Source organism: Canis lupus, chromosome 26, assembly GCF_011100685.1.
Source record: "Canis lupus familiaris isolate Mischka breed German Shepherd chromosome 26, alternate assembly UU_Cfam_GSD_1.0, whole genome shotgun sequence".
Taxonomy (NCBI): Eukaryota; Metazoa; Chordata; class Mammalia; order Carnivora; family Canidae; genus Canis; species Canis lupus.
Genome location: NC_049247.1, coordinates 10,720,989 through 10,748,938, shown reverse-complemented (window position 1 = coordinate 10,748,938; position 27,950 = coordinate 10,720,989). Strand labels below are relative to the sequence as shown.

The window sequence follows — 27,950 nt, the reverse complement described above, 5'->3', positions numbered from 1 at the left end:
ATTCCATTTTCTGTGCTGAGCCCTGACTAAGAGGGACACTGGAGTGCCCCTCGCATGCACCTGGTGCATTTGCTCTGGAAGGCAGAGAGAAGCAGGTTGTGCACTGCTGTTTGGGCTTTGGCATCTTTAGGCTCTGGGGATGGAGAATCCCATTGGCAATGTTCTAGCAGGTCAAGAGAGAAGACAGGAGCCCAGGAAAAATTCAGGAAGGCAAATAGGGCATGGCCCTTAAGATACACATCTGGGGAAGAAAATAAGGCTCTAGCCATAAGGTGCTCAGTCAGGTGTCCCATGAGGAATTGCATAGTACACATGCCCCCACTCCCTGTCTGTGACAGACAAAACTAGCCAATCTGGGCATGCTCTCCTGCCAGTGGCTGAGCTCAGAGAGCTCCTCAGTAGTTTAGGCATACACTGTAGTCCTGCATCCAGGCCAGACACTGCTAATCAATCACAGCACTCATGCCATCCCTTTTCTTTACTGCATCCATGGCAGACATCACTAATTGATCGGATCACTCTTCCCAGGCATGGAGCCATTCTTCAGAATCCTCTGGAACACAGGACTCCAGGCAGCCACTATCAACTGACTGTGGCTGACAAATGGCATGAATACTGTTTTCTCTGTGAAAAGTTGTTGGATTGGAGAAGAAGGAGAGGCCACTGGGAGGACAAGGATGAGTTTCAACAGGAGATGTGAGCTGGTTTGGATGGGCAGAGAAGTCAGGAAGGTGGAGGACATTCTCAGCAGGGGTAGAACACAGTGTAGGATGCAACAGTAACTGAGAGCACTGTCATGGCAGGAGGCTGGCAACTCAGGCTGCGGCCAACCCACAGATCCTGGACTCTGATGCATGGCACAAGAGGCAGGGGAGTCTGTGAGGTGGCCAGTGCCCATCTGATGCAAGCGGGTGTTCAATGCGGCTCAGCCGGGCTGGGTATACAGAGCAGGAGAGTGCGGGGTGGGGAGGCAGGGATGTCAGATGGGAGGTTGGACAGAGGAGTGGAGTCACTGGATCAATCTCTCTCTCACATACACGTACACATGCGTGTGTGCGCAGACACACACACTAGTAGATAACCCTGAGTCTCCTCACACCAGGGCTGGTGTCCTTCTGCCCATCTGGTACAAACATAGACTCGCTGGCCTTCACACAGCAGCCTGGGGGAAGGTTATAGAAGAAGTTGGTTAGGCCTAACCTTCCTGGCGAAGCTGAGACCACAAGGACATCCAGGACATGGGGCATAGGCACACATATGGGGCCATGGCTGGGCCTGCCCCTCTGGCTGGAGTCACGCCCCTCTCCTGAGCACACTGTCCCCAACGAAGTGTGCCCCTGCTGCACATAGTTCTCTCACCTTCACTGGCCATGGTTGGATGGGGGTGCCATCCCTGTCTGTGCAGCACAGGGCAGACATGCAGGCTGTAGCTTCTGTGGCCAACAGGTCCCAGCGAGCATTATGGCCGAGGTTGCCTGTCGGGTCAGCTGGATCCAGGATGATGGGCCTGCAATTCCCATTAGGGTCAGTTTTATCCTAGTAACATCTGGGTATCCTCCTGAGGTACTGGTTGGACTGTTCTCCCTCACCCAATACTCTGCCCAGGCCACTTCTCCCTTCTGCATCCAGGGTAGACATTACTAATCAATCACCATGTTCATCTGGGCCACACCCCTTCAGCAGGTAGCAGGCGTTGGTAACCGGTCTGGGTACTGGTCCTACCATTCTCCCTTCCTAGACCTGTGGGAGATGTCACCATCTCAGAGTTTTTTTCAACATATCATGCTAAGTTGCCGTTTTCTGTGGGCTGGAGATGCACCATGAGTTTGTGAAAGCACCTCTGCTCTCTCTGCAGAGGCAGGCAAAATCCCAAAGAATAAGACATGCTTACATTACCTAGTGGGCTCAAAGGTAGGGTTGCCAGGTTTAACAAATAGAGAGGATGCCCAGTTAAATTTGAGCTTTGGATCAACATAAGTATATCCCTAATACCACGTGGGACACACTTATACTAAAAAGTCATTCACCGTTTGTCTGAATTTCAAACTTGAACGGAGTCTTGCATTTCATCTGGCAACCCTACTTCTAGAGCGGGGCCAGGAAACAGACTGCCTGTCCCTTATGTGCTAAGGATATCCCTGTTAGAAAGGAGCTCAGTTCTGGGAAGAGGATTTTGCTGTCTCCCCTGGAAGGCCCCCGGATGTGGGGAGAGCCAGTGACCCTGTATCTGAGACTCTGTGATGGGGAGGGTGGGCCAGAACCTGGGCTGGCGAAGCTGCCGGCTCAGGAAGTCTCTGACAGTCTGGTCCTCGTTATCGTAGTTGACAGTCCAGTAGACACGGAGCTGACGGTACTGGCTGACCAGCTCCAGGACGGTGCGGAAGCCCTGGGCCATGTTGAACTGGGCGCTCTGCCCACCCTGCTCCCAGGCGTACACCGTCAGGAGTTCCAGCCCATGCTGGGGGGGCAGGGAGCCTCTCCCCCTGGGCATCTTGTTGCACTGGGGAATAGGGGAAAGAGGATGCGTCCGTTCACACTGGCAGTGAAGCAGTACAGGAGGGACCCTTCCAGAGCTGGCAAGCACACCCCAAAATTTCACTGAGCACCTCCACATGTCAGATGCCTGGCCGGGCATTATCCCTTCAAAATCCTGTAACTTGGGATTTTGACGCCAGCCCAATTTTACAGAAAAGCAAACTCAGGTCCCAGAGCTACGAAATATCCCTCCTTCTGCTCCACCAGCCCCCCGCCCCCTCTCCCTCCCCCTCCTCAATGTTCCCCAGTAGGGTGGTCCGTCCTTGTGCCAAACCTGCCGGTACCAGTGCTTCACCAGTCGGATCAGACTCTTCAACTTGGTGGGGCGAGAGATGATGAAGTCTCGCTGCAGCTCAGTGAAGCAGGTGGAATACTCGCCCGCATTGTTGTAGCTGTAGATGAGGTCCACGTAGACTTGAGACGGGGGCCTGTAGCTGGAGACCACCTGGCCTGGAGATAGGGAGGAGGCCACCATAGGTTCATTTCCCAGAGTCCCGCTGGGGCCAACTGAGAAAGGACTTCCAGAATCTTCACTTTCCCCATGGGTGGGCTAGGGCCCACTTGGGCAAAGGTAAGTCACAGGGGATTTTAGTTGGAGCCCACACATGGCATGGCCCACCATTAAGTCCCTGGCAAGAATCTTCTTTTTCTTCCTGCCCCCTTTCAACCCTTCTGTCTATCTATCATGAAGAAAGTCTCAGCTGGGAGCTAACACATCTTTAATGGCTCTCAGCTCTTGAATGCTTGCTCATCCCTCTCTAACAAAGGGAGAGCCTCGGTCTCAGGGCCTCCGGTGGGTAAAAGGACTGTACGTGGTGAGCTGATGTCACCCTCTGGTTTCATTGCACTTAAAGGTATTCCTTGACATTCAAACTCTTGCTTTCTGAAGAACTGTGTAGATTCAGATACATTTCCGGGTGAGTCCCTTCCTTGTAACTTGTTTCCAAACCTTAGGAACCAAAAACATTCAGATACAGGGGATGTCCTTACTCTGCAAACTCTCCAGTGCAAACTCAGAACTGAATAGATACAAAGAGGTCTGTTTTGTCCAGGGATTCTTCCGTGGTGCCTGGAAGAATGCCAGGCACATACTCCGTGCATTTATTGAACTCTTGGATCCTACAGGTCTGTGGCAAGTGCAGAAGGCAGCAAGTAGCACACGAATACTTGAAGCTGGGGATATGCTGAGACACTCCAATACCCACATCATCAGGGGAAGACACTGGTGTTCAAGGTAGGGAAGTCCCTTACTCAAGGACGTTTGTCACGCTGGTGCAATTGCTGAGACAAGGACCCAGCCCAGAGCCACTGTTAGACCACATAACACTGTAGTATGAATTAGGAAAAAGGCATCTTGGGCAGCCCCAGTGGCGCAGCGGTTTAGCGCTGCCTGCAGCCTGGGGTGCGATCCTGGAGACTCGGGATCGAGTCCCATGTTAGGCTTCTTGTATGGAGCCTGCTTCTCTCTCTGCCTGTGTTTCTGCCTCTCTCTCTGTATGTGTCTCTATGAATAAATAAACAAAATCTTTAAAAAAAATAGAAAAAGGCATCCTTTTCTCCAGACACCTTGCAGGAAACTGGTGACAAGCGTACATGTGTACAATGCCTACACTGTGAACAGGTGTGGTCTGGTTGTGCACTGTGAGACCTCAAATACCGTCCCTGGCAGCCCTGCCTCTGCTTTTCCCCTTCTCAGGACTATGCCTGGGTACCTCACCTAAGGCGTTAAAGGCCGGCAGCACGTCAAAGTCCACACTCTGATCCAGCATCGTCTGGGACTTCAGGGAGAAGCTCAATACGCGGGAGTTCTCCCTCTTGGGGATCTCGAATTTCACCTCCAATTGCATCTTCTGCTGACATGCCTCCAGCTGGGCTCGGATCTCTGAGATGATCTCAGCCCGCCTGTTCCCTTGCTCAGCGAACTGGCTGAAGCAGCTGAGGAACACCACTAGATCTGCATCCGAGCGGCCTCGCAGAGCTGTGCCTTTGGCTAAAGAGCCACCCTGGAGAGGACACAGAGGTGGCTTGACCCCTGCAGGACTCCTGCTATAGCCTGTGGGTCGGGAACTTGCTGTGTAACCTTGGGCAAGTCACTTAACCTCTCTCCTTTACCTCTTTAATATGGCGTTAATATACAAGATGATTACGAGAAAAAGAAATGTTCAGGACAAAAGTTAAAACCCTTCAACAAAGGCAAACTTTCTCATTCCATCAGGTTTGGGGTCTAGGAGAGACTTGAGAGATTTTTTTTTTTCTTTTTGGCCTGTAGTTCTCCAGCCCGTCTACACCAGGAGAGTTTTTTTTTTTTTTAAATGACTGATATCTGGCTCCTATGCCCCTGAGACTGATTTAATTGGCCTGGGAGGCAGACTCGGTATCAGTAAAATTTTAAAAATTCTCCTTGTGATTGATTCTAAGTGAAGTCACAGTTGATAACCAGTGAACCAGGTTATCATCTTTGTGTTATGAATGAGGAAGGTAAGAATCAGAGAGGGGAAGGTATTTGCCTGAGGTCACACAGCAAATCATCAGGCCTGGGACTTTTCATTGGCTGACTCTATGCTGATGATTTTCTAGAGCTGACCTGAGTCTCACTTGTGACTTCAGTTGTGGACTGAGGTTGTATCCAATGCAGCAGATAATGTGGCTTTTTATACACTTTCAGCATCTCTTCTCTACGTTCTGGGATCTGCATCCTGATTTTCTTTGGGGGAATCGCCCTCCCCCACACTCCTGTCCATGTGGAGCTGACTCCACCATAGGAGCCAGGCTTGGCCAGTCAGAGCATGATGTCTCTCTAGCCCCAGTAATTATTGGGATGGGTAGATAACCTGAGTCAGGACAATGAGACTCAATTCCAAGCCTTCCATTTGATCTTTAAGAAAACAGAATTCCCCTTTCTGGAAGCTTAGAGATGCTAAGGATCATCATATGGAAAGGGCCTACCCAAAACAAGATGGCAGAGCCAAGAGCTGAGATGAAAAGCTGAGTCCCGGTGACCTTGCATGGGCTCCTAGATCTAGCCGTACCTGATGGGAGATCAACTCCAGGGCTTTCCGTTTGCATCAGCCAATATATTTCTTTTGTTCCTCCTCTTGAATTGGTAGTCACAAGCAACCAAAACATTTGTTGAACACATCTGGGTCCTTTATCTGCCATCCACCCACAACCACATTCTGGTTTCTCTTCTATACTTGGCCTTGTGCTGATCGTTATAAGGACTACAGAAGTGGGTCAGGCCTGGCCCTGGTGATCAGCGGAGAAGCGGCCCTGGTGACCCCGGGAAAGATCAGCAGCCTGCCCTACCACTCGTCCACAGCTCTCTGGGGACTTACCTTGACCACTTTGAGCACTTTGATGGCAGAATTCTGGAAGCAGTTTTCCTTCAGGAATGAGCAGATGGTATCAACAGCCTTGTTCACTTGAGCCAAGAACTGACGGTTGGGCTGGAGAAAGTCACTGATGAACTTGTCAAGGTCCCCAGCTGGGGTTTGGTAAAGGAGAGCAGGCTACAGAAAGAATATAGGTATTGAGACAGGACTCCCAATGAATGCCCCGGCCCTGACTCTTGACATTCTATGTGGATGAGACCTTCACTATCTATCTCCCATATCCCTCTTCTTCCTCAGCTGGTTGGCAGGTCTTTGTGGTAGCATCAGAAGGACCTGAGTTCAAGTCCTGGTTCCACCACCAACACACAGCCTTGGTCGCCCCATATGGGCAAGAACTAGGCTCATGCCTCACTGGATTGTCTGGAGTATTAAGCACTGGTTATGAGCTCCTGCTGAAAAATAGTAAATGCGATAAAATCACGTCCCTTTGGGAACTGGCTATCATCGTCAGCGGGGTTCCCTGGAAGTAGAGCTTGTGATGGGGTTTCCTGTGCCTGGTTTAACTGGGGGCAGTGCTTGCAGGAGAAGGGGAGTGAGGGAAGTAGGAGAGGGCTGGAGAAGGAGCTAAGTAAGGTTCCAGCTAGAGGAAGCTTTTTCCTAATCCTGTGGGGACACTGGACTAAGAATTGCATCATAGAGCTGGTCTTGCCGTAGAACAGAGGAGGGCCTTTTGTACCCATGTTAATCAAGTCCTGGCTGGGACTGAACAATCTGCATGTTTCAGCTGTAAGCCGCCAGCAGCAAACACTCTGAGCAGCTGGGGATGTGTGCACCAGTGGGGAAAGGGGACCTGGGAGGGGGTGTCGACAGCATCCGCCACCCTAGGGATTCCTCTCTTACCATCACATCCCATGGCTGCACAGATGTGCCTTCCGTACTCCTCAAGCAGGCCTGAGTCTCCAGAACTGCTGCTTCTTGGGCCAACAGCTCCCAGCTGCCCTGGCCCACATTCCAGGTGGGGTCACCAGGATCCAGGATCAGGGGTCTGGGGGCAGAGTGGATGGGCAGGCACGGGGGGAAAGATGGGAATCAATGAAGGAGCAGGGAGTGGTGGTGAGAGGGACTAGGAAAGGGTGTGGGAGCTGGAGAGAAGGAAAAGAGTGTCAGGACCTTAGGTTTGGCCCAATCTCCCGCAAGCACAGGAGGGTTCCTGCCTGGCTGCTCCAGTCAGGAAGGTATTAGGCTCCTTAATCTAAGAAATGATATTTTATTGTGTTAATGAAACTGACCCTGGCTCCTTTTGGGGATTCTGGTGTCCCTGCTTCCTCAGTAAAGAGTCCAGAAGGAAGCAGAGTGGGGAGTGGGCCTGGGGCACCCAGATCCCACCCTGGCCCCCTTTTGGATACAATGACTCCCCAGCAACAGCGAGAGAGGAGAAGGATGATGCAGGAAAGGCAATGGGGAAGTGGATCTGCACCTTGGTTTCTGAAGCTGGCCAAGAAGATGTGTTCTGATCGCTGGGTCCTCGAAGCTATAGTTGACTGTCCAGTAGACACAGAGCTGCTGGTGCTGCTGGACAAGCTCTAGAACAGTCTTTAAGCCTTGCGCCATTTTGAAAGAATCCTCCCCACAGCCTTGCTCCCAGGCGAAGATGGTCAGGAGCTCCAGGGCATAGACCGGAGGCAGAGAGGCACAGGCTGGCTGCTGTCCTTTGTTCTGAGCTGCGACCTATGTCACCCAAAAGCCAACCAAAGAGTAAGTGGATATGAGCACCTACTATGTGCTAAGCATGGCCCTATGTACTTGGAGAGGGAGGGGGAATATAAAAAAAATAAAAACACGGAAAAAATAGAACGCTTCTTATTTTACAGGTGGATAAACAGAGGCCTGGGGTGGGGATAGGGACTTGTTCAAGGTCACACAATGACCCGAGACCAGACTTGATCTTTGCATGGAGTCTCTCTTCCTAGGGTGTACAAGAATGGGGGCTCCAACATATTTAGCTTGGTATGCCAACATCTGTCACAATAGTGACGTTAGCAGCAGTGGTGCTCAGGAGATGTTTGTTGAATGAATACATGATTGTCAGCGCATTCAGAGAAGTGTTTAGCGGCGGATGCCCAGAGTTTATTCAGTACAATTTCCGCAGAGGACGGTAATGGTGGAACAGCATAAGCTAGGGCTTGGGGGTGGGCAAGAACAGGGAAAGCATCAGCAGTGTGAGGAAGGGGGAGAAACTGATGAGCTAGAGAAATGAGCACTTGGGGGCCTGATGGAGGAGAGACCCTCTCTCAGCAAGGGCTTCTGGCCAGGGGAAGAAGTGGAGGATGGAGGAGGTGGTCCTTCTACCTGGGATGGCCAATAAGAAGTGAAGGAAGGGAGCTGTCTGCCTAGGGGAGGAGCTGATTGGCTGAAGCAGTTGCCATGACAGCGGTTGCTTCTCGAGAGGAGCAAGGATACCTGGAGGCCTCACCTGGCGGTACCAGTGCTTCACCAGCAGGATCAGGCTCTTCAGTTTTGCTGGACGAACGTTCACGAAGTTCCTCCGCAGCTCTGCGAAGCAGGCTGCGTGCTCGCCCCCCTGGCAGCCGCTCTGGAGGAGGGTCGAGTAGACCTGGGGCGCAGGTTTGGCACCAGCACAGAGCTGCCCTGTGGACATTTGAAATGCGCTGAGGGCACGGCTCTAACGACAACAGCGGCATGTCCTAACCCGGCTACTCACCAGCCTTTATTAATATCTGAACGTTAATCACATAGCAGTGCAATCAGTGATGCACAATCTACAACATAGAATAGAACTTTTTTTTTTTTTTTTAGCACCAAATATGTGCTGGGTGCTTTTCAGTAATTTTCACTAATCCAGCCAATGACTCTGCAAGGTGAGTGATCCTGACCCCTAGACAAGCTACGTAGCATAGTGGGCAAGAGAATTCATCCCCAAGGCACAGGCTGGAGGCGCCCCTCACCCACGGCATCAAAGGCAGGCACCAGGCACACATCCATCCAGCTTTCTAGGGCCGTAGACACCAGCCGGAACTGCAAAGCCTCGGGCACGGTCTGCTCAGGAAACTCCAGGCTCAGGCCGGGGACTGGGTCCTGCCACCAGGATTCCAGCTGTGCCTGCATCTCCTGAAGGATCTCTGGGCGGCGGGCCCTTTGGTCCCTGTAGTCCTCGAAGCAGTTGAGGAAAATGACCAGTTCGGCATCACAGCCACCCCTCAGGTCTGTGCCCCGGCCAAAGGAGCCCCCCTGCAGAGGAAGGAACATCTCAGACCCATGACTGTCCCTGAGCTCAGGAGTCAGACTCTGACCCCAACTCTCCACCCCATCTGCAGCCCCGACAGTACTCTCACTGATGTGGGGCCCGGGGCCACCACAACAGAGGCAGGCTGCACAAGGGTTGTGACCTCTGATTCTTAGAAGCCTGGCAGGGTCTGACTATATTTGTCTGCCCCTGTCCTCTGACCCTCAGGAGTCAGACCAACTTGCAGCAACAGATAACGGGAATGCGGTGGCATGGGGTGCAAGGATGAAAGATTTTGGCCAATCACCTGCAGCATCTACTGACTGCACATCTGGACCACAGGTAGCAAATTGAGGTCCCAGGGTCAAATGAGGCCTGCAGATGTGCTTTGTTGGCCTATTTTAATCAACCAGCCAACCAATCCATTCATTCATCTGTTCAAGACATATTTATTGAGCACTCACATGTACCAAGATATGGGAGTACATCCAAGTTCCCTGTTCTCCTGGAACTTATATTCTAGCAGGGGGAGAGAAAGGAAGGACAGTCAGCAAACAAAAGCCTCCGGAAAGTGCTAAGTGCTGTGTGGAGACAAATAAAATAGTGAGGGGACTGGAGATGGAAGGGAGGTTGCAGCTGTAAATTGAGCAGTCAGACCTCAGTGGGAAGGGGACTGGGATCCCAGACTCGAAGGAGGGGGAGGGAGCCAAGTGGATGGAGGGAGGGGGAAAAGAACATTCCAGAAATGGAAACCAGGCAGTATGGACTGTGCCCAGTGAGTTCAAGAAGCAGCCAGGAGGCCAGTATGGGGTAAGCAAAGGTCAGAGACCAGGACCAGATCCTACCAGCCTTGAAGCCATTGTGCTCTGTGAAACCGCAGAGGATTTTGAACAGAGGAGGGACGTGGTCTGATTACGGTAATAGTGGTTTCAAAAACTATCATTAAAATTTTGTTTAAAAGCTAGCACTTGGATATATACCTGCCAGCCCTCAGCTGTGTCGCTCTGGCTCCTTCCCTTCCTTACTGTGGTACCCAGGACATTTCCATCGGTGTCCCCATCCACCAACTCACCTTGCTGACCCTCGAGGCCTTGTAGACACACTTCTCTCGGAGGCAACCCAAGATGACATTGATGGCCTTGCCGACCTGCTTCTGGAACTGGGGGTTTGGTTTCAAGTGGTCCTGGATGAAGCGGTCCAGGTCCTTGGTGGCGATCTGAGACAGATCCACAGCCCTCCCCAGCGTAGAAGGGGTGATGCTGTCTGGCCCTGGGGGTCGGGGAGCTGGCCATGAGGGCTGCCTGCTTCCTGCCCTTGGGGGCACAGCATTGAGACTGCTGCTGTTCCCAGGGGTCCTCTGGGCATCGTCTCGCTGGATGGGGTGGTCTAAACCTGAGCACCCAGCACGTGCAAGGCCCTGGAGGTGTGTTGAAAGAGTTGTCTTTGCAGGCATAGAAGTTTCTCCATCCCTTCTCTTGCCAGCCCCCTCCCAACATAGTCAGGGTGACTGAGATTCAGAGGTGGGAGTGGGGGAGGGGGTGCACTGCTGGCCCATACGGTGCCTTTGTAAAGATTAGAAAAAAGTGCCCTTACAGACGGGATAAATTCTTAAAAGGAGCCCTGTGCTGGGCAGACACTGTGGTAGGCAGACACTGACCCCATGCAGGCACTCAAAGATGTTCCTCCAAGCAGGCTCAGCTTGATGATCAGATTGAGTGCCTGTGGCCTCCACTCTGAACTCTGTCCCACACCCCACGGCCCCAGCGCCCAGTAGATGCTCAGGGAACACTGAGCATGTGAATTAGGTGTGGCTTTACACCTGATGAGGATCCCAGGAGCCCCTCACTCACGGTCCCCTCCCAGGGCTGCACAGTGTCCCCTGCCGTCTGCAGAAAGCACGGGTGCTCATAGCAGGACTCTGCCTCTCTGGCCAGTATATCCCAGTGCCACGTGGCTCCATTCCCAACATCCCACGTGGGGTCAGCCGGGTCCAGGATCACAGGCCTGCAAATCCAGAGGGACAGGAAGATTCTGTTTAGTAAGATGGTCAAGATCAGGGGCTCTGAGGTCAAGCAGAACTGGTTCCAATCCCAGCTCTTCTACTTTCAGTGTGACCTGGGGTAGATGGCTTACCTCCTCTGAACCTGTTTCCTTATCTGCAAAATGGGGATAACCACAGTGCCTGCTCTGGTGGGTTGTTGTAGAGATTAAATTGGAGCAAAAGTCCTTCCTCAACTCTGGCAGCACATGAGAATCATAAAATACGAGGATCCATCCCCAGGGACTCAGAGTTACCACCATGATGTAGCCATTTTATTCCTACACGTGTATCCAATGGTGCCCATACACAGAAGTGCATGTACGAGGCCCTTCTAGACTGTTCCTAACAGCCTTCCTGTAATAGCCCCAGGGCAGAAACAACCAAATATCCATCATCAGCAGAATGGAAAGCATATTGTGATAAATTCACGTAATTGAATACTATTTGGCAACACAAAACAATCAACAATAATAAGCAAGTACACAAAACTATACGGAAGAATTTCAAAAGCATGATATTGAGAAAGAGATGCCAGACACAAAAGCATATGTCGTATGATTCCATTTCAAGATTTCAAAACAGATAGGACTGGAATGGTAAGAGTCAGAGTGGGGTCACCTCTGGGAAGTTACTGACCTGGAGAAATAAAAGGGAAGCTTGTTCTCCCTTGATCTGATGGTGGTTTCACGGGCTTGTTCACTTTATAGAAAGTCACCAAAATGTGCACCTAAGGAGCACCTGGGTGGCTTAGTGGTTGAGTGTCTGCCTTTGGCTCAGGTCGTGATCCTGGGGTCCTGGGATCGAGTTCCGCATCAGGCTCCCTGCATGGGGCCTGCTTCTTCCTTGCCTGTGTCTCTGCCTCTCTCTCTCTCTCTCTCTCTCTCATTCTGTATCTCTCACGAATAAGTAAATAAAATCTTTAAAAAAACAGAAACCAAAAAACAAAATGTGCACCTTGGATGTGTATACTATGTGTCGCTAAAATCCTCACGCATAAAATATGTTCACACAAGAAAAAGCTTTTTTAAAAACTGCCCTGGGCAGCCCGGGTGGCTCAGCGGTTTAGCGCCTGCCTTCAGCCCGGGGCGTGATCCTGGAGACCGGGGATCGAGTCCCACGTCGGGCTCCCTGCATGGAGCCTGCTTTTCCCTCTGCCTGTGTCTCTACCTCTCTGTGTGTCTGTCATGAATAAATAAATAAAGTCTTTAAAAAAACCCAAAATTGCCCCAAGTGATTTTAATTTCCCTCTGGGGCTAAATCCAGTTAGGGAGTGCATGTACAGTGCCTGGCTTTGGCCCTCAGGAAATGAGACCTATTTTATCACGTTAATTATCTCCCGTGGCCCTAGCCCAGGAAAGTGGGTCCGTGGGGCATATGGGGAGGTACCTGGGTTTTTTCAGCTGGGAACTCAAGAAGCTCCTGACTGTAGGGTTCTCGAAGCCATAGTTGAGCGTCCAGAAAACACACAGCTGCCGATACTCCTGGATCAGGCCTAGGACGGTCCGGAGGCCCTGGGCCAGGCTGAAGGCATCCTTCCCACAGCCCTGCTCCCAGGCGAAGATGGTCAGCAGCTCCAGGGCATAGGCTGGAGGCAGCATCTCCCTCTTCGCTTCCTCCTGGCATACCTGTAAGACGGTGAAGGGGAGGGGAAAAAAGAGCTCTCGGCAGAACTTTGCTGGATCTTTCAGGCTCTGGGGGGCAGACCCCACACGCTGAAGCCTGGGATGAGATGCTATGTTCTAGGAGCAACATGATATTTCCCATCTGCCTTCGACTTGGAGCTTCAGCAAAGTCATGGGCTCATGTGAGATTCAAGCCCTTAGGACTGGGGAGCAGTCAGAGAGAGGCCAGTGGCTAATGTGAGACTGTCACTGATCCCTCAAAAGAAACCATGGCAGACTTTGCCCAGGGTCACACAGCAAGTCAGTGGCTGAGCAAGAACTGGAATCCAGGACCTCCACAGACCAGACTTGCTTTATGATGAGTGGTCCAAGAAGAGGACTAAGCCATGTGCCCTAAGATTTTGTGGGCTTGTCCCCTCATCTCCAGGCACAGGCTGGGCACCCCTTCCTCAAAGCATAAGAGTCTATCAACAAACATGCATATTTTGGAGGGAGGTTGTTATTCCAGAGGCTGGAATGGGAGATGTACAAACTCCACATTACTTCACACCATACATAAAATATTCCAGATAGTTTCAAAGCCCTAAAACCACATAAGAAGAAAATCTTAATACCTTTTGAGAGGAACCACAGAAGAATAATTTTAGAAAGTCAGGATAGGCAAAGTCTTATTACACAAGACATATGAGGTACAAATCATGTTTTTCTTAAGGAAAACATGAACACACCTGATTACATTAAAATTCAAACATTTTTCTGTGGTGAGAGACCTATGAACAAAATGAAAGTACAAGCCATGGACAGGGATAGTAGATTTACATTATAGTAACTCAATAAGAATTAGCACCCAGAATATATAAAGAGCTCCAACAAACCAACAATAAGAAGACAGCTAAAGTGGTGGAAAATAATAAATGATATGAACAGGCAGTTCCCACAAAGAGAAACATGAATGGCTGCAAAACATAAGAAAATATTCTCACTGCCATGAAATCACAAATTTAAACAGTCATATGCCTGCATCAAGGACCCTCAGGGGAGGCCTCACCTGACGGTACCAGTGCTTCACCAGCAAGATCAGGCTCTTCAGTTTTGCCGGACGAACGTTCACAAAGTTCCTCCGCAGCTCTGCAAAGCAGGCTGCGTGCTCGCCCCCCTGGCAACCACTGTGGAGGAGAGTCGAGTAGACCTGGGGCGCAGGTTTGGCACCAGCACAGAGCTGCCCTGTGGGTGGGAAATGATGTGAATCAGAAAAGGTTCTGAGGCACAGGATGGAGAAACTGGGGGGAATTTGGTGGCAGGGGGTGGAAGGAGCAGAGATTCACTAGCATGGGGGTTGGAGGATAAAGAAGAGGGCCTGGAGCTTCTCATGTGGCAGAGAGGAAAGCTCCAGGCCAGAAGGAAGGGTCCCTTCCTTCCAAACCCAGGGCCAGGCTGAAGAAGATCAGCCATATCCCAAGGTGGTTAAATAGGAATGATGCTTCCAGCTGAGTCAGGAGTACTTATAACCTGGCAGTTCTTCCCACCCCGAGGCTCCCTCAGGCACTATTAAAACACCACCGTACATACCTTTAATTAATTGGTGCCAGAGGGAAATAGCTGGAGAAATAGAAGGCAAGAGGTTCTGATGCCTTAGCAGGGATTGCTAATTTTTTTTAGTGCTTTGGACATGCCAGGCAGGCGCTCTGCTGAAAGTTTCATGTGAGCCCCCCATATTTCCACCAAAACCCTATCGGGAAGTATTCTTCACCTCATTTTACAGCCCAGGACCCTGAAGCTCAGAGAAATTCAGTACTCTCCCCAAGGTTATATAGCTGGCAAGTGATGGAGACAGGATTGGCACTTAAAGCTGGCTGACTTTACAGTATGTGCCTTTTCTCCACCACTTCCTGTGGGCCTAGCCTGGGAAATGTGAACACTCTCCATAATTTCCCAGATTCCTATCATCGCTTCCATGCTGTGTGACTTTGGGTGAGTTACTGTCTGTCTCTGTGCCTCAGTGTCCTTATTAATAAAAAGGAAGATAAGACAGTACAGACCTCATAGGTTTATTTTGAGAATTAATGAGATAAGGTATGTCAGGGGTTTGGAATAGCTAAGCATTTAATAAGTAGTAGCTATTATGATTAATATATGTGTACCCAGAGGGTGGGTGTAGTAGGTGTGGGATTGTGTGGCTGTCTGCCAGGACATCATAATCTGGATAAATTCGACAGCTATCCCCCAGGGCATCATGGTCAATAAGAATAATAAGAATGGTGGAAAATAATAATGATAATAATAATAATAATAATAATAAGACCTCTGGGGGGCTCAGTGGTTGAGCATCTGCCTTCACTCAGGGCGTGATCCCGGGGTCCTGGGATCAAGTCCTGCATCGGGCTCCCTGCATGGAGCCTGCTTCTCCCTCTACCTGTGTCTCTGCCTCTCTCTCTGTGCCTCTCATGAATAAATAAATAAAATCTTAACAAAAAATAATAAGAAGAAAATAACAACAAGCACTCATATAGTCACAGCATGTGCCAGGCACTGTTCTAAGTTCATCACATGCATTGATGCATACAGTCTCTGTAAGATGCATTACTAGGGTTCCATTATTATTAACCTCATTTTACATATGTGGGCACAGGGGCACATTATTATATTAAATCAAGCATGGACATAATATGAAGGGGAATCACATTAATGCTTTTAAGATAAAAATACAAGATTTTGCAGAATTCTGGCCTTGTCCACAGTCCCCTGCTCCCAGGCACCTGCCCGTTTGCCTTCTCCTTTGGGGTATTTATAGAAGGGCTGAGCAGCATTGATCTAGGCAGTCGCTGAAGGAAAGTCTCCCCAGTTGCTTGAGCGAGGGCCAAGCACCTGGACACCAGGACTACGGATCCATGAGGAACTGGGCCTTCTTGGCCCATTCTCAGTATGTTTAGTGAGGAAACTGGAGCCCAGAGAGGGTCGCCCAGGCCACATAGAAGGTTGGGGCAGGGTCCGAACAGCAAGCCCTGTCTTACTCCTAATGATCTTGCCCCCAAGCCTGGAAGGGGCCAGGGACCCCTCACCCAGAGCGTCAAAGGCCGGCACCAAGCTAACATCCATCCAGTTTTCAAGGTCCGTGGATGCCAGGCGGAACTGTAGGACCCCGGGCCTGTCCTGCCAAAGAGTCTCAAAGTTCAGACCGGGGATGGGTTTCTGCCACCAAGATTGCAGCAGGTCCCACAGATCTTTGAGGATCTCTGCCCTATCGACGCTGTGGTCCTTGTAGCTCTTGAAGCAGTCGAGGAAGATGACAATTTCAGAATCACAGCCACCCCTCAGGGCTGTGCCCCGGCCGGCGGAGCCTCCCTACAAAGAAAAAAAAATAACTCAGAATTCTGCATTCTTCCATTCTAGGGCCCACACGGGCCGGCAGGCAACCTAAGTGAAGCAAGGGGGTTGTGTGGGGAGACTGTGGGCACACAGCTCCTGGCATTTGAAGTCATGCAGAAATACAGGTCAAGGAGTGCCTGGGTGGCACAGTTGGTTAAGCATCTGCCTTCGGCTCAGGGTCCTGGGATTGAGTCCCACATCAAGCTCCCTGCTCAGTGGGGAGTCTGCTTGTTCCTCTCCCTCTGCCCCTGCTCATGCTCACTCTCTCTCGAATGAATGAATGAATGAATGAATGAATGAATTCAGGTCGAGCACAGCCAGCTCTGAGTTTTAAAGAAAAGCAATTTTCTTTTTTTAAAAGATTTTATTTATTTATTCACAAGAGACCCAGAGAGAGAGAGGCAGAGACACACACAGAGGGAAAAGCAGGTTCCAAGCAGGAAGCCCGATGTGGGACTCGATCCTGGGACTCCAGGATCACGCCTTGAGCCAAAGGCAGATAGATGCTCAACAGCTGAGCCACCCAGGTGTCCCGAAAAGCAATTTTCAATTGTAAACTCATGGTTTCTAAATGTTGGCAACCTACTTCAGAACATTTTTGTTAATTTAAAAATTTTCAATTTTTTAAAAATTAAAACTGTTGGTGAAACAAATTCTGGTCTGCAGAACACATGTTTGTGACCTTTGCCTATGATACGATCCACTGAATTTGCGGCACCTCTCTGAAGGGTATTTCTTTCTGCAAAGCCGTCAGCAGGGATTTGGGAAGGAAACTCACAGGCTCAGAGTCTCTCCTCTGTGTCTGCAGCTCTGTCAAATGCCTGACAACCTGTAATCTCACTTCCAGGCAATACCGCTGAAGTGGTTACTTGTGGTTGCATGAGACCGTGAGGCTCAGGGCGGAGAAGTGAGTAACACAGCCCGGAAAAGACAAGAAGCAAGATTAGCCCTCCAGGGGCATCTCCCCGACCAAGCTGGGATGGCTAATTATCCCAGTGGTATCCCAGTTTGCTTGCTGCCAGCTCCTCACATCGGGGGCTGCCAACCAAGGGGGAACAGGGCAGAGCACAGAAGATTGTAGACTGAGCACTTCCTGCATATTTTGCACATGATCATCTCAGTGAAGCTCCCTAACACGCCTGGGAGAAAGGTTGTGGTTTGCTCTCACTTTACAGAGGAGGAAATGGGGAAACGAAAGTGCAGGGAGGTTGCTTAGCAACACCCCACCTGGAGAGGCAGCAGGGTGCTTTGAAGGTCAGAAGGTCAACTCAGGAGATCCAGCTCCAAGCCCACCTTCTTCCGGCACCCCCTCCCCATAGATTAAAATACTTTTTATTATGAACATTTCTACACTTACATGGAAGAAGAAAGGGTTGGTTTTTTTTTTTTTTTTTTTAGATTTTATTTATTTATTCATGAGAGACAGAAAGAGAGAGAGGCAGATACACAGGCAGAGGGAGAAGCAGGCTCCATGTAGGGAGCCCGCAGCAGGACTCGATCCCGGGTCCCCAGGATCAGGCCCTGAGCTGAAGGCAGCTATAAACTGCTGAGCCACCCGGGCTGCCCGAAGAAAGGGTTTTAAAGAAGTCTTTGACATATTTGCTCCTTTTATTTGACCCCTGTTTCCTTTTTATGTGATTTTAAGAGAAATTCCAGCCCATGTGTCATTTCATCCACATACACTTTCATGGGCATCTAGAAAGTGGTGATCCCCAATGGGGGGGGGGTGACATTTGTCCCAAGGGATGTTTTGCAATGCTGAGAGATGTTTTTGGTGGTCATATAGGGAGCAGGGGAGCTCCTTCATGTTGGCACCCCCCGGGGGGGGGGCAGTTCTTCTGAGGTCTATCACCCCTTCTTTGCATTCTGGTCGACCCAGAAGTCCCAGGCTCATCTCACACATCGCACATCGTAGTCCAGCCCTGGAATCAGCCATTCTTCCACAGAGTCCTCTCTTCAGGGAGCAGCTTCTCAAGGCTGGAAAGGTAGCCCATAGCTGTACCCACTTCACCACTGCCTCCTTGAAATCCTGGAGTGATCAGAAGGCTGGAAGCTAAATGCAACCACGAGAGCTGTTCCAGGTTTTCCAGGGAAGCCGAGGAAGCCAGAGGTTTAGAGATTCTTAAATTCTTGCTCCGGGGATCCCTGGGTGGCGCAGCGGTTTGGCGCCTGCCTTTGGCCCAGGGCGTGATCCTGGAGACCCGGGATCGAATCCCACGTCGGGCTCCCGGTGCTTGGAGCCTGGTTCTCCCTCTGCCTGTGTCTCTGCCTCTCTCTCTCTCTCTCTGTGACTATCATAAATAAATAAAAATTTAAACAAAAAAAAAAAAATTCTTGCTCCGAAGAAATTTTTCCTGTCTACCTCCAAGGCAGAAATGTACCTCCACACTGCATAGGCTGCGTGTCTCTTCTCCGTTCCCTTCCCTTTTCATACCTCCCAAGCTACCACTCCACCGTCAGAAAGCACTAGCTGCTCTGGGGGCATCCCCTGCTCCGTATTCATCCCTCCCCTGACAAGCTCCAGGTCCCCTCTACCCCAGCCAGCTTCCCTCATGCAACCCTGGGGCCCCTGAATTTGCACTGAGGATATAGAAGCTGACACCTCCCTCCCTGAGTCTGTGGGCATCCTGTGGTCCCCGCGGCAGTGTGGCATTTAAGTGACAAAAATTGGCCTTGGGTAGTGGCTCACCCACACCCAGTCCCGGTTTCCCAAGTCATGATACAGGGATAATAATCGTACCTCACTAAGTGTCAGCATTACGCCAGGTGACTCATTTAACGAGACTGTGTTTATTGTTATTGGGTAGTTTCTCAGTCAATAGGCTATTAGGGCTATTAAAGAATACTCATGTTTCTGCATCCTGAGGGTCAGCCGCGGTGTGAGGACTGGCGTCTGTTTGGACCGGGTAGATAGATGACAGAGCCAACGAGCGAACCCAAGAGAGGCAGCCCGGAGGAGCAAGGATGCAAGAGTCAGGCTACCTGGCTTTGAAACCTGGCTGGACCTCTTACGAGCTTGGACACCTGATTTTGTCTCTGTGCCTCAGTTTCCCCCGTGTTAGGTGGGGTTCATGTCCCCACCCGGCCGGGCTGGTGCTGTCTAAATATGCCAAAGACAGGAGTGGAAAGAGCTGATCGGAACCGTCGGGGTCCGCGTCGCCCACGGTCCCGCGCCAGCCTCATCTGAGGGTCGCTCCTGTTTATAGGCGACCCCCCCCCCCCCCCGCCCCCAAGGCGCCTACCTTGGCGGTTTTCAGCACCCTCCAGGGCTGGGCGGCGGCGCGGTCGCCGCGCTCACGCAGGGTGGTGGCCAGGGCGCCCAGGGCGCGCCAGGCGGCCCGCTGGAACTCGGCAGACGGCTGCAGGCGGCGGGCCACCAGGCTGGCCAGCGCCGCGGCGGGGGTGCGGTACACGTCCATGGCCTGCTCCGCGCGCCGGGACGCTCCGCCCAGGCTGTGCGCCGAGGCCGGGAGCCCGCCGCGCTGCTGCCCAGCCTCCTCCGCTGCTGCCCAGCCTCCTCCGCTGCTCCTCCTCCCTCCTCCCCAGGCCTTCCGTTCCTCTCCCGCTTTCAGTTTCATTTCTTTCCAGCAGCTCTGGGCTCCGGCGCCGATTTCCCACTCTCGGTTTCCTTTTCTCCACCTCCCCGCTTCCAGCACTGGGTCCGCCTACCCTGCACCCACCCGCCCAGCCACCCCGGCCAGCTGCCGGGAACGGCAACACACCTGAACAAAACGCCCTAACAGTAGCAGAGTGCTAGCAGGGGCACCGAGTCGTGAACCCTGGGCATTGCAAGAGACGTGCAGGATTGACGGAGGACATGGTCACACCTGTAACCCAGCAGCCTGGAGGGGGTTCAACCCGAGGCTGGCTCTCTGGCTGAAGGAGGCATTGAAGAACCACCAGTGACAAAGAACATTTGCAGAACACTTGTACCTCATTGCTTTACATACATCCTCGCATCCAGTCCTCCCAACAACCAGGATGTAAGTGCTATTATTATCAAGCCCACTTGAGAGATGAGGAAGTTAAGGTACAGAGAATGGAGGCACCTTGACCAAGGTCACATGCGTAGACTGGATCCAAACCCAGTGCAAGTCTCAGTTCTCGTGCTCTGTTCTTACAGGAGCCAAGTCCTCCTAAATAATACAGGCATTCAATGCAATTCCAAAATGTTTAGAATTCCAGTTTTTAAAACGTCAAGATTATCCTTCTGAAATCTGTAAGAATTAAGAATTATGTTCAAGAGGAGAAATGAGGAAGGAAGGTCAGTGTAGGATGGCACCTCACATGATATTACATCTTAAGACATTGTGAAACTTCAAGAGTTAAGTCCCTTTGGGACTGGCACAAAACTAGGCGGATAGTCCACTGCGGGGTGGAGACTTGAATCCACCAGGTTGCTCACTGATGTTTCTATCTTCACGCCTGTCTTCTCCCTTTCTGATGGTTTCACTGTTGCTCCTGTACCCAGTGGACTAGAACCTGAGCTCTTTCCCAGACCTGGCCCATGCCACAATCCATCCACTCCTCCCTATGTCACTCAAAATTCATTAGTCTTCTGTCCCATCCACTCAGGGATGTACCCTGACTTGGAGTGTATCTCCAGTAGCAACGAATGTTAACAAGGAATTCCTAAAGTCTGCCTTAACCTACAGGAAATAGATGGGGGTGGAGGGTGAACTTCAGAGTTCAGAGTGAATCAGAGGAAGAGGTGCAGACTACCAATGTGTGCATCCTGTTTATATTTTAGGTAGTGAGTGCCACATTATTGGGAGGTATTCAAGTGTAGGAAAAGGATTGTTTTGTAGGTTCAATGTTGTGGAGGGAATTCAAGCCAGGTACCCTCAGCCATAAAGCCGTAGTTTCATCCTCTTCCATCAGTTGGTCATTTCCTGATTCACAGGTCATTTAAGAAATCCTCCATTGGAGGGGCACCCGGGTGGTTCAGTGGTCGAGTGTCTGTCTTTGGCTCAGGGCGTGATCCTGGGGTCCTGGGATCGAGTCTCGCATCACGCTCTCTTCAAGGGGCCTACTTTTCCCTCTGCCTATGTCTCTGCCTCTCTCTCTCTCTGTGTCAATCATGAATAAATAAATAAAATCTTAAAAAAAGGAAAAAAGAAATCCTCCATTGGAGATGGTATTCTGAACACACTCTCGAGATCCTACCAAAATGACAGCAAAGATGTGTTAAAAGTATCATGCGACTAACTCAACAGGTTGGAAATCAAGAAAATCGGCGTCAAGGGACCAGCACATTTGAGGAATGTTGAGAAGGGAGAAAGCAGAGAGTCAAGATTCCACGAAGATGTGGGGCTGATTATATACACAAGCCTTCAACTACTGCCCTAGACTCTAGAAATCATAGGGAAGAGATGAAAAAATCTACTAATGCTGCTGGATCCTAAGTCGAGGCACCACTGGTGAACTGGAGACAATGAGACCGTGACATAGGTGCAGGATGGGATGAAGGAGGACAATTTTTGGCCTGAAACACCATAATGAAGAAAGTACTTCTTCAGGGTGGGAAGGGCTCTGAGGATTTCGAGGGTGGGGCCCTGGCATTTCACAGACAAAGGGGTGTGCAGGGAGGGCATCTGGGAGCTCTCACTCAGGGCTTCAAAGGTGGCATTACTTTAAAATTCCCCTTTTCTTGGGGCACCTGGGTGGCTCAATTGGTTAAGTGTCCACCTTCGGCTCAGGTCATGATCCCAGAGTCCTGGGATGGAGCCACACATCGGGCTCCCTACTCAGAGAATCTGCTTCTTTCTCTACTTCTGCCCATCCCCTTGTTTGTGCACTCGTGCTTTCTCTCTCTCTCTCTCTCTCTCTCTCTCTCTCTCTCTCGATCACTCTCTCTAAAATAAGTGAATAAAATCTTAAAAAAAATTCTCCTTCTCTTGAGCTGGGAGGACCTCAGCATCAATCCTGGACCTCCAGGTTCTCATCACCCGTTTTCTCTCTTTGACGGCCTTCTAGCTGTGCCCTCATTTTTTTGGCTGAAAGCCCTTCTCAGTTTCATTTCTTCACCAGGAAGTTACCTAAAATGGGGCAAGACCTCTGAGGATGCAGAACGGGTGACTCAGGAGCCGTGGTTTTCATATGATCATTTCCGTCTTCCCTTACATATCTGCTCCTCTGTTTCCAAATCTATGAATCTGTGCCAGAACCAGCAATTCCACATTACCAGCACCTAGAGATTTCTATAAGCCCCCCGGGGCCTGCTGGCTTTGCATAAGGTACCAGAGTTTAGCAGGAGAGAAATCCTTATCCAAAACATTTTTTATTTTTTGCAAGAAAAATTGCTTCAATGTTTCTTGTGGTCATACAAGTAATACAAGTTTATTGCACAAAATTGATAAAGTCAGGGGCACCTGGGTGGCTCAGTCAGGTCCTCATCCAAAGGTCCTGGCCCCCCCCAACCCCCCCACCCCGGTCTTCCTGCTCAGCTGAGTGAGAGTCTGATTCTCTTTCTCTCTCTGCCCCTTCCCTGGTTGTGCTCTCTCTCTCTTTCTCGCTCTGCCCTTCCTCCTGCTTGTTCTCTCTCTCTCTCTCTCTCTCTGAAATAAAAAATAAAAATCTTTAAGAAGACATTTAGGTCTTCCATGAACCAAATGCTACAAAATACAATTAAAGAAAACATACTGAGTACAATAACATAGAAACAAATATGTAAGAATAACATGACCCAGGAAATAAGAGATCTATGCAGTGAAAAATTATAATAGTTACAGTGTCATTAAAAAAAATTAAAAGTAGTGAAAAGAAACTCCAAATTCACGGATGGAGGTTCTCACTAGAACATTGATGTTGTTCTTCCTAAACTAATTTATGTAATTCCAATCTAATGCCTCCCCATAATTTGGGTGGAACTTCATTCATTGAGTGTAAAATTAACATAAAAATAAAGAGGGCCTAGAGAAGCCAGGGCTTTTCCCCCCTCTAATGCAAGATTTATTTGTTATTATTTTTTAATAGACAATAATTTCCAGGAGGCTCTCAGGTAGATTTACACAAGTTAATTGCTTTCACTGTTGGAAGCAGAATAATTAGGATATATATATTTGGTTAGAAAAAGGGAAAAAAGGTATTGAACTTAGATTCCAACTACTGATTCCAATTTGGATTACTTTTTAATTACAGTGTATTTAACATACAGTGTTATATTAATTTCAGGGGTACCATATAGTGATTCAATAATACTGTATAATTATATTATAATATTAATTATAATATTATATATTATACTCAGCACTCATCCTGATAGGTGTACTCTTGATTCTCTTTGCCTATTTCACCCAACCCCCCACAGCCATCCTGTCTGGTGACCTCCTGTTTGTTCTTTTAAGAGTCTGTTTTTTGGTTTGTCTCTTTTTTCCTTTGTTTGTTTTGCTTCTTAATTTCCATATAGGAGTGAAATCATATGGTATTTCTCTTTCTCTGACTGACTTATTTCACTTAGCATTATATCCTCTAGATCCAACCATGTTGTGGCAAATGGCAAGATTTCATTTTTTTATGGCTGGGTAATATTCCATTGTATATATAGACCACACCTTCTTTATCCATTCATCAGTCAATGGACACTTGCACTGCTTCCATAATTTAGCTATTGTAAATAGTGCTGCAATACACACAGAGATGCATGTATCTTTCCGAATTTAGTGTTTTTGTATTCTTTGGGTAAATACCCAGTAGTGGAATTGCTGGAGTGGTAATTTTATCTTTAATTTTTTTGAGGAACATCCATACTATTTTCCACAGTGAGAAGCCAGGGGTTTTGATAAAAAGAGAACAGAGTTTTCTACAAGATACTAATAATTATAACAAGGCTATAATCATTAATACAAGGTAGCAGTATCTCAAGGATACAAAAATAGACCAATGGAACAGAATAGAGACTCACACATAGATGAGCTAGGGGTGTATATCGGAGGTGACCTCGTGGGGCTGTGGGGAAAGGGTTGTCTCTCCAATAAAAGGGATAATTGGGCATCCAGATGGAAGGACTAGAACTTAGTCCTATCTCATACCATTTAAAAATAAATGCCTTTTGTTGCTTGTGTTTTGGTATCATATCTATGAAACCATTGCCAAATCCAATGTCATGAAGACTTTCCCCTATGCTTTCTTCCAGGAGTTTTGCAGCCTGGGGTCTTTTAAGTCTTTAGTCCATTTTGAGTTGCTTTTTGTGTGTATGGTGTAAGATAAGAGTCTAATTTCATTCTTTTGCATGTGAGCATTCAAATTTTCCATTGCTATTTATTGAAAAGCTATCCCTTCCCCCCTGTGTACTCCTGGCAACTTGCTGAAGATCAGTTGACTGTGTATGTGAAGCACAGGCAACGCAAGCAAAAATAGGCAAGTGGGACTCCATCACACTGAAAAGCTTCCACAAAGAAAGTGAAGCAATCAGTGGAATAATAAGGCAACCTATGGAAAAGGAGAAAATATTTGCAAACCATAAATCATAAGGACGTAATTTGCAAAATAATGAGGTGCTTATTGCTTTTGTCAATAGCAAAAAGACTAATGTAACCTAATTTAAAACTGGCCTAGGGACTCCAACGACATTTCTCCAAAGAAGACACACAAATAGCCAACAAGAGTATGAAATGATGCTCACCCTCACTAACCATCAGGGAACCGCAAATCAAAACCATAAGCTATCACTTCACACCTATTAGAATGGCTATTACCAAGAAAACAAAAGACACAGGTGTTGGTGAGGATGTGGGGAAACTGGAACCCATGTGCACCGTTGGTGGGAATGCAAGATGGTACAGCCATTACAGAAAAGTATGGGAGGTTCCCCCCAAATAAAAACAGTACTATTGTATGATTGACGTGGCTTTTCAATTAAACTACTGATGACTGTAACATTGCTTATAATCATGAAACACTCTCAGAAGACAACACAAGTGGATTATCCTCTTTATTTATTATGGTGTAATGATGTAGCTGTTATATGTGATATCAAAATTTCCTAGTCAGCCTAGAGTGATAACTAGATAAAGGTGACAAAGCAGGTAACAAAACTCGTTCAACTGAGTTGAATCCCATTTTATTTATTTATTCATTCATTCACTCATTTTAAGATATTTTATTTATTTATTCATGAGAGACACACAGAGAGAGGCAGAGACAGAAGCAAGCTCCCTGAGGGAAGCTGGATGTGAGACTTGATCCCCCACCCCAGAATCACACCCTGAGCCTCCGAAGACAGACGCTTAACCACTGAGCCACCCAGGCGTCCCAAATCCCATTTTTATAAAAACACCATAAACACGAGGAGACAGGGAGAGTCTGAGAAAAGGCTGAAGAGAGGCCCCAAATTTTAACAGGTTGGAGGGAGGGACTGTGGAACGTTTATTTTTATTTATTTATTTTTTTAAATGATGTCTTATAACCAAGTAATGTCTAGAAGGAAGAAGTTCAAACTCCCAGATCCCCAGGCACAGTAAGCAGTGCCCACCACACGGGGAAGCACCAGGGTCGTTCATGAGGCAGAGAACGAAGGGAGAACATGGAAGAGCCTTTGTCATAGTTTCGGCAGGCAAGTCAAGGCAGACAGGCTTTGGATAGGCTGGTTTGAATGATTTTGGTGGCATCTGGAGGATAGGGGCCATCCCGAGTTGTCTGGTACCTGGCCTGGGGCAAGTTGACAGGTGGATGGTGGTCCAGGGTTTGAGTGTGGAAGCCCACAGAGGAGGTGGTTCAGAGTCTGGGCTCTGGGTTGGTTGGTTTGCATATGAAAGGTGAGCTCACCGCTGAGTTGTTGGCTATCTCTAGGGATTAGCTACCCTGGGAGGGGCAGTGTCTCCAGGATCTGCAAGACCCCAGAAGTCAAAATATCAGAAAATATAGAAAAAGAAAGGTTTGACTAGTTCAGAAGCACCAGTAGGAATGAGGTTGGAGCAGAGGGTGGCGAGGCGGAGTGGGGTGAGGGTAGCGGGGAGACATAGTGAGATGGTAGCTTCTTCTCGGTGCCCACCGTGTAGTCAAGGACACTGGCTGAGAAGAGCATGAGATTCAGAGCAAGGACTAGGGTTCAAGTTCAGACTCTGTCTCTCACTTGCCTGGTGACCCTGGGCAAGTTCCCTGACCTCAGTCTATTATTATGGCAACAGCAATAAAACCCATCTCACAGGGATGCTGCAGACTTAAAAGGAGGAAATTGGGACACAGACAAGATCAAGACTTGGTCAGCCACTCGAGGTGACCGGCAACTCAGGCAACAAGAGCACGCTTGTGACTTCTTCTGTGAGCACTTCTGCCCGGGATGGGGGTGGGGATTAATATTTCAGAGCCTTGTAAATGAAAAGCTGTTTCTTGGTACCAAGGATGAGACAGAGTGACAACATCTATGGGTCTAGCATATTCTTTAATCCAGTGATTCACCTTCTGGGGCAGAGCTGTGGAATGTATGGAAATAGAATGTGTATCACATGTGTAATTTTACATTTCTAGGAGCCGCATGAAAAAGTGAAAAGAAACAGAGAAGTCCTTTTGATATGACTCAGTATCTCAATGAATTTTGTCATTTCAACATGCAATCAATATAAAAAATTACCAGTTATCAAGAATGTGACATTCTTGGGGAACCTGGGTGGCTCAGTTGGTGAAGCCTCTGCCTTCAGCTCAGGTCATGATCCCAGGGTCCTGGGATTTAGCCCCTCATCAGACTTACTGATCAGCGAGAAGTCTGCTTCTCTCACTCCCTCTGCCACTGCCCCCTGCTTGTGTTTGCTCTCTCTCTCAAATAAATGAATAAATAATCTTTTTTTTTTTAAGTGACATTCTTCCTCTTTCTGGTGTGTGTGGTAAGTCTCTGAAACTTCATTTGTGTTTTACATCCCACCAGGCACATTTCAATTTGGACCAGCTGCATTTCCAATGCTCAGGAAACCACGTGTGACTCGAGGCTACGGCATCAGATGGGGCAGTTCTGAAAGTTTTCATATATATATAATCAGAAATGTAGACAGAGGAGGAATCAAAGATGCTGGTCTTAGGATTATTTGTAATTGAAATTTAGGAGGATCCAAAACGAGTCAATATTAAAAGTCAGTCCACACAAATGTCAATCCAGGAGGCAGGGATTTTTGTCTGTTTCCTTGGCTGCTGTGTTCCCAGCGCCCAGAACAATGCCTGGAACACAGTAGGTACTCAGTATATATTTCTAGTTGAATCTATTCGTGTACACACACGTAACACGTGGATATACTTCTTGGCTATGTGACTTGCAGGTAATAAACTCCCATCACATGGTATTTGCTATTCTTTTTATTGTTGTTGATGATTGTTGGGACTATAACCCTCCCATTAGGAACACAGAAGAAGGTTAAGGCTCTCTGATTGTGTCTCCGTGATTATTGTCAGAGAACAGGCTGGAGCAGGGTAGGGCTACAGGGAAACGTTATCTCTGAGAGGAGAAAGAGCATAGACTAGGGGAAGAGGGGGCAGGGGACCTGCATTCTGGCCTGAGGTCTGGCATCAGCTAGCCCTTGGGGTCAGAGCAGTCTTCTGCCCCTTGGATCAAGGGAACCCTCCCGAACACCAAACGAAGGGGCTGGCCTGGATGATTCCAGAGCTCTTTCCCCTAAAGGGCACAGGCATTCAGAGGATGGTACACATCCAGTTTTCTTCCTGCTGGGGAATGGACTGTGTCATGCCTGTGTTGGGGCTCCCAGAGGATACAGGGCGCCATCCATAATCATGGTATGAATATGTCCTGTGTTCACACGTTATCCAATTGTCCTCATAGTCTTCTTCGAGCTGAAAAGGTAAAGCACATGATCACATCAGAGAAT

At 48.9% G+C, this 27,950-nt stretch overlaps 1 protein-coding gene across 1 annotated transcript; it reads right to left on the bottom strand.

The window, feature by feature from the left end:
* Positions 1–1,087: 1,087 nt before the first annotated feature.
* OAS3 (2'-5'-oligoadenylate synthetase 3) lies at positions 1,088–19,584 on the bottom strand. Its single transcript, NM_001048091.1, is given in 16 exon segments — positions 1,088–1,162; positions 1,360–1,507; positions 2,262–2,500; positions 2,810–2,985; positions 4,253–4,538; positions 5,871–6,044; positions 6,768–6,912; positions 7,345–7,595; positions 8,341–8,516; positions 8,834–9,116; positions 10,184–10,528; positions 10,962–11,115; positions 12,539–12,777; positions 13,823–13,998; positions 15,834–16,116; positions 19,383–19,584. Coding segments are annotated over 16 exon segments (3,264 nt in total). The 5' UTR covers positions 19,560–19,584; the 3' UTR covers positions 1,088–1,150.
* Between the last annotated feature and the right edge of the window lie 8,366 nt (positions 19,585–27,950).